The sequence below is a fragment of the Aptenodytes forsteri genome, unplaced genomic scaffold (genome assembly GCF_000699145.1).
Source record: "Aptenodytes forsteri isolate BGI_AS27 unplaced genomic scaffold, ASM69914v1 Scaffold309, whole genome shotgun sequence".
Taxonomy (NCBI): domain Eukaryota; kingdom Metazoa; phylum Chordata; class Aves; order Sphenisciformes; family Spheniscidae; genus Aptenodytes; species Aptenodytes forsteri.
Window position 1 is genome coordinate 3651019 of NW_008795857.1, and position 5139 is coordinate 3656157.

General features: G+C 58.1%; 1 protein-coding gene across 1 annotated transcript; it reads right to left on the reverse strand.

Moving 5' to 3' along the window:
• Positions 1 to 369: 369 nt before the first annotated feature.
• Positions 370 to 2489, reverse strand: TMEM151B (transmembrane protein 151B). The gene is made up of 2 exons (XM_019473241.1): positions 2472 to 2489; positions 370 to 2041 (listed from the first exon to the last, which is right to left on the reverse strand). Exons 1-2 carry the CDS (start codon positions 2487 to 2489, stop codon positions 605 to 607), a joined length of 1455 nt encoding a protein of 484 aa, XP_019328786.1. The 3' UTR covers positions 370 to 604.
• Positions 2490 to 5139: the final 2650 nt, after the last annotated feature.

Below are 5139 nucleotides of genomic sequence, written 5' to 3' on the forward strand. Positions count from 1 at the left end.
ACAGTCGAAGCGTGGTCTAAAAAAAAAAGCGGGAAGGGTGGGGAACGGTCGGGGGGAAGGGGAAGAGCTGATTCGTGGCTTTCAGCCTTTGCTCTAACCTGCCGCTCAGCTCCATGTGCCTGGATGCCCCAGACCTTTAGGCACAGGCAATTACACGCTGCTCCCAAAGGGCCCGTTCCCCTCCACCCTGTGAGGGGTCTCGCTTTCTGGTGGCTGCTGGTTCCTCGGAGCACAAGCCAGCCTAGAGCCAGGGCTGGGAGCCAAAGCATCCCCCTCCCTGCATCAGGCCTGTCTTTTTATTCCCCCCTTTGTATCTTGATGCCATGAATTACGGTTTTGGAGTTGGTTTCGTTGGGTTTGGGTTTTTTTGCTTGTGGTGGTCGGTCTAGAGTTCTGTGCCATGTCAGGGGGAGCATCAGCACTCACCCCTCTGGGGGGTCAGAGCCACAGCAGGGTGAGCTTTCACTGTCTGCCAGAGCGAGATGCCATGTCCACTCCATCCTGATGTCCTCCTGGGCCACCTCCCTCCCCTGTGCTCCTCTCCCCAAATCCTGCACTGGCTCAGGCCAGGCAACAGACAACAAGATCTCACCGCCCTCTGCTTTCACAGTGAGGTCTCCACGCAGGACCCGTTGCGGTGGAGGTGACGGTGGTCATGGTTCAGGCAGCCTTCGTTGCGGTGCACGATGAGGATGGGGAAGTAGAGGGCATCCTGGTAAGGAGGGGGGTCTTCCTCCTCCACAGTCACCTGGCTAGAGAGGCGGGTCTGCTCGGTGGGACAGCTCTGCTCATTCAGGCTCCCGCTCCGGCTCTGCCAGAGGCAGCTGCGTCGCGAGCCGTACAGGCGGCCCAGGGAGAAGCGGCTGCTGCTGAAGGGGATCCTGGGGCTGCCATTGCAGATGCTCAGGGCACTGCGGGAGAAGATGGAGGAGCTGCTTATAGTCCTGTGGCACCGCTCGCAGTTCTGCCGGTAGCCCCCGTACCGGCAAGTGGAGTAGCTGGTGCAGCCAGAGAGCCCCACCAAGTCCATCAGGACCGCTTCCGAGTAGCTGGGCACCAGCTGCTGGTTGGATCGGATGTGCCACTCCAGCTCGGTGCTGTCCACCGTGTTGACGCGGGGCATCCTCCGGCAGAAGGAGAGCTCCTCGGCCGGCGTCACCGCCACGTAGTCAAACCCAAAGAGTTTCTCCACGTGGTAATGGACATAGGAGGTGCGATACTCATTTAGCACCCGCAGGGGCCAGGATAGGGTCAGCAGAGCCGCCACCCAGAAGACATAGTGGGATACGTACCAAGGCAGGTTGTCTGGGTCGGAAAAGGCCACCATGTATTCCTTGAAGTCCACGTTTTTGAGGTGCATCCCCTCCCTGGCCTCCATGTAGTCATCTAGGCCCTCATTCTCCGTGAAGAAGCGGGCCCGCTGGGTCAGGTAGGAGTTCTCTGACTCCACATTGGCAAAGCTGAAACACTTGGTGAAGCGGAGCCGCGTGGCCGGGTAGCTCTCCAAGTCAATGAGGTCCTTGGAGATGTCCTTAACTCCACAATTGGAATAATCAAACTCAGCCTCTGCCACGTGGGTGTTGACCCGCTCGTGATACACTTGAGTGGTGGTGTAGGCGTCCCCGTTGCGGTAGCGGGTAACCTGCCGGGTCCTGCGGACGTAGTGGTAGCTGATGGCCTTCCACCAGATGCAGGGGGTCGCCTGCTGCATCCGCTGCACGCGCTCGTGCACACTCTCCACATCCACTTTGTACTGCAGCTCATTGCGGGTGTAGCAGTGCCAGCACTCCACCAGGTACACCACGTAGAGCATCACCAGGAAAGCCAAGGGGATGTAGACGTAGCCGTTGGAACAGGGGCTGTCGTGGTACATCATGGACTTGCCCTTGTAAGCGCTGTCAAAGGTCAGCCGGGTCACCTTGGTGACATGGCACCAGGTCATGGCTCCCATGCAGCCGTACATGAGGAGGGACAGCAGCAGGCATTTCCAGTGGGACTCTCGGCACAGGGACTTGCTGAGAGACTGCTTCACTGGCCGCTGCTGCTCCGGGGGACCAAGAGAAGGGAAGAGAAAACAAGAGAGGAGTCAGTAGGCTGCAGCGGCAGGGGGAAGGGGAGCAGGCAGCAGGGTGCCATGGTGGCACCTGTAGCTCTGTGAACGGGGACAAAACAGCAGATGCCATAGGGCTCCTAGCCTCAGCAGGCAGGCCGGAGGCCGGGATCTCTCCCAGGATGACAGTCCCACAGTGTGGGCAGCTGTCACCCCCGCTTCCCTTCACGGTGCTCTGCCCCTCCTTGGGAGATGGCCAGAGCCCAGCTGGATGTGGAGGAGAGCAGCAGAGGGCAACTCTGCTGGCCTGCGCCCCGAGCATCCCCCTTCTTCAATGGGGAGTAACCCCCACCACTACCATGTCCCAGGGAGGGGTATTGAAGCACAGCAAGATGGAGGCTGGGGGATCTCCCCCACATACCTCGGCTTCTGCACCCATCTCACCAGCGCAGGCAGCTTTAACTGATGGGTCGTCCCACCTGAACACCTCACCGCAGCTCATCCCACCATGCCTCTCACTGCTCGCACACAAGTCTCTCTCCCTTTCCCAGTAACGACCAACAGCAGCATTCACATTTCTCCTACCAGGGCAGCACAAGTGTCCTGGGGTGCCTGTAAAGTGGGGAAACAGACCTTCTGCAGCTGGGAAGGTCTCTGTTTGGTAATGGCAACTCCCACCACAACACCTGGCAGCCCCAGGGGCCTTGAAGTGCTTCTCAAGTGCTTTATAAACCACACAAACGGGAAAGTACTTTTCCACAACTGAAACGCAGCCACCTCTGGTGGGAGAGAAAGTGAATATGGAATAATGTCCTAAAAGGTGTTGAGGCTGGAAGAGGAGAGCACCCCACTGCTCTGCAGTAGCAGGGAGGGCGAGTGGCCAGTCACGGCTACCAGCAAATGTCCCTGCTTGTACTGGGATTTGGGTGTGACAGCCCACACTTCTGGAAAAACTGCTCTCAGGTCTTTCATGGTGAGGAAAGGGCAGGACTTCAGCAATAGGACTTTTTTAAAAGAGACTGCACTGGTGCCTTCACCATCGGAACTGTGCAGGGTTTCACAAAGACCTGGGAAAAAAAAAACACTTAAGGAAACCTCTGTCACTCTCTGCAACACCCTGAAGTCTCAAGTATTGATCCAGCTTGGTCAGTGAGACCTGACATTATCACACCCAAAGGGAGAACAGGCAAAGAGGTTATTTGCTTTCTTACACAAAAGACTTCATCCAGCACAAATACCATCCAACCCAGCAACCTCCAAAGGTGCAACCTGAGAGAGGGGGGCAAGAACCCCAGCCTTGTGCAGATGCCACTAAACCCACTAAGAGGCTTTCAGCTTTGCTTTCCCTCCCCCACTGCACGCAGCACGGCTCCTGAGCTCACCTCCGCCATTGTAGGGGCTAACACCAGCTGTAATGACACCACTCAGGGCAGTGAAGTCCAAGCCTGTCCCCATCCCTCCTCCATTCCTGAGTGCACTGGGCTGGAGAGGTCTTTCATCCAGGGATCCCAAAGAGCTTAATGGGCTCACGCTGCTAGAAAGCAGGGGGGTCACTTTCACTCTCGCATGAAAAGGGAAATTAAAGCAAGAACCAGAGGTCACAATGTCACTGGCAGGTCTAGAGACAGATCTGGGCCTCTTCTTTCCTCTGAGAAATCCCCCTTGCTCTCCCTGAAGAGCCCCTCAGCCCTGGCTTGGTCCCCTGAAGTCCCACGTGCTAATCTTTCCTCCCTATACCTTGCCAAAGCCTGGTCCACCCCATGCCAGTGGGACTTCTGCCACTGCGATTAGCAGGGCTGGATCTGGCCCAAATCTCCAACAGAGGTTTCTCTCCCGGAGGCAGGGAGCTTCCCTTCCCGCCCGCCCAGCAGCCAGCCTGCGATGAGCGGAGCAGACGTCACGTCCAGAGGGGTGGCGAGGGGAACGATGGCATGTCCCAGTCGGGGTCCGGAGCATCAGTAGCACTAAGCCCCCCTCTTTGGGGCAACCGGCTGAGAGCAAGAGCTGGCGACAGAGACACAGAGCCCAGGGAAGGCAGGTGGGGTAGCGCTGGTCTGCAGGCAACAGCGAGGGGCGCGGGGTGGCTCTGCTCAGCAGCTCTGGCATGGACACATGTGCGCCCCAGTCTTCCCAGTGTGACCCTCCACTGTGGCAGCCTCACAGTCGTGGGGCAAGAAGGGAACCCCGGGTAAGAGAAAAGGGAGAGAGGAGAGGAAGGGGGGGCACCCAGTAGGCAGAGCCACCTGAGCTGTGCCCTGCCTGCTCAGGTCCACGCTGCGGTTACAAGAGCCTGCCCGGATCCCTCTGCCTTTGCTCGGCTGCAGCACGGCTCTCCCGCACTGGACTGCTGTGCCACTACCCAGGTGGCTGAAGGTTTCCTCTCCCACAGCTGCCTTCTGCGTTGCAAATCTTCCCTGGCAGCGGCAGCCCTGGCTGTGAGGCTCTAAGGGGACTGCTCAGCCGAAGAAGGAGCACGGGGGGGTCTGAGCAGGAGATGCAAGGCACACGCTAACCCTGGGGTGTCTGTGGGGTGAGAGGGCTTGCACAGAAACAGTGCCTTGTTTGGGGGGGGATCTGCAAATGGAGCACAAGGAATAAAGCAAAGCATTCAGCTCACTCATTTGACAAGTTGGGGAAGGGGCACCAGGGAGGCAGGTTTTCGGCCAGGTCCATCTCGGAAAAGCAAATTTCACCTCTCAGTCGCTCCCCGGCCCCTCACATCCCTCACTGCCTGCATCATCTTGCTCAGGAGAAGGGCGATGCTGGCTGTCGTCCTGCGGAGATGAAGGCAAGCCCCGCTGCGGTTACCCACCCGGGGCAGGGCGGCAGGCAGTGCGATGCAGCCCAGGCTTGGTTCCAGGAACTGTGTTAGCAGGGCTCTAGTCCACGCATTAGTCTCCTCCTAGGACTACGCAGCATTTAGATACTGCAGCGCTTTTACAGGGTCACGCTAACCCCCTGCTGTAAACTGTTTACAACCCAGTTTTGTCCTAGGCTTTTGAGGTAAAACACATACACATCGGCCATGCTGGTGGGGTTTCTGAAAGCTGATAAAGTGCCAGTGACAGGGGATACAACCACAGCAGAGA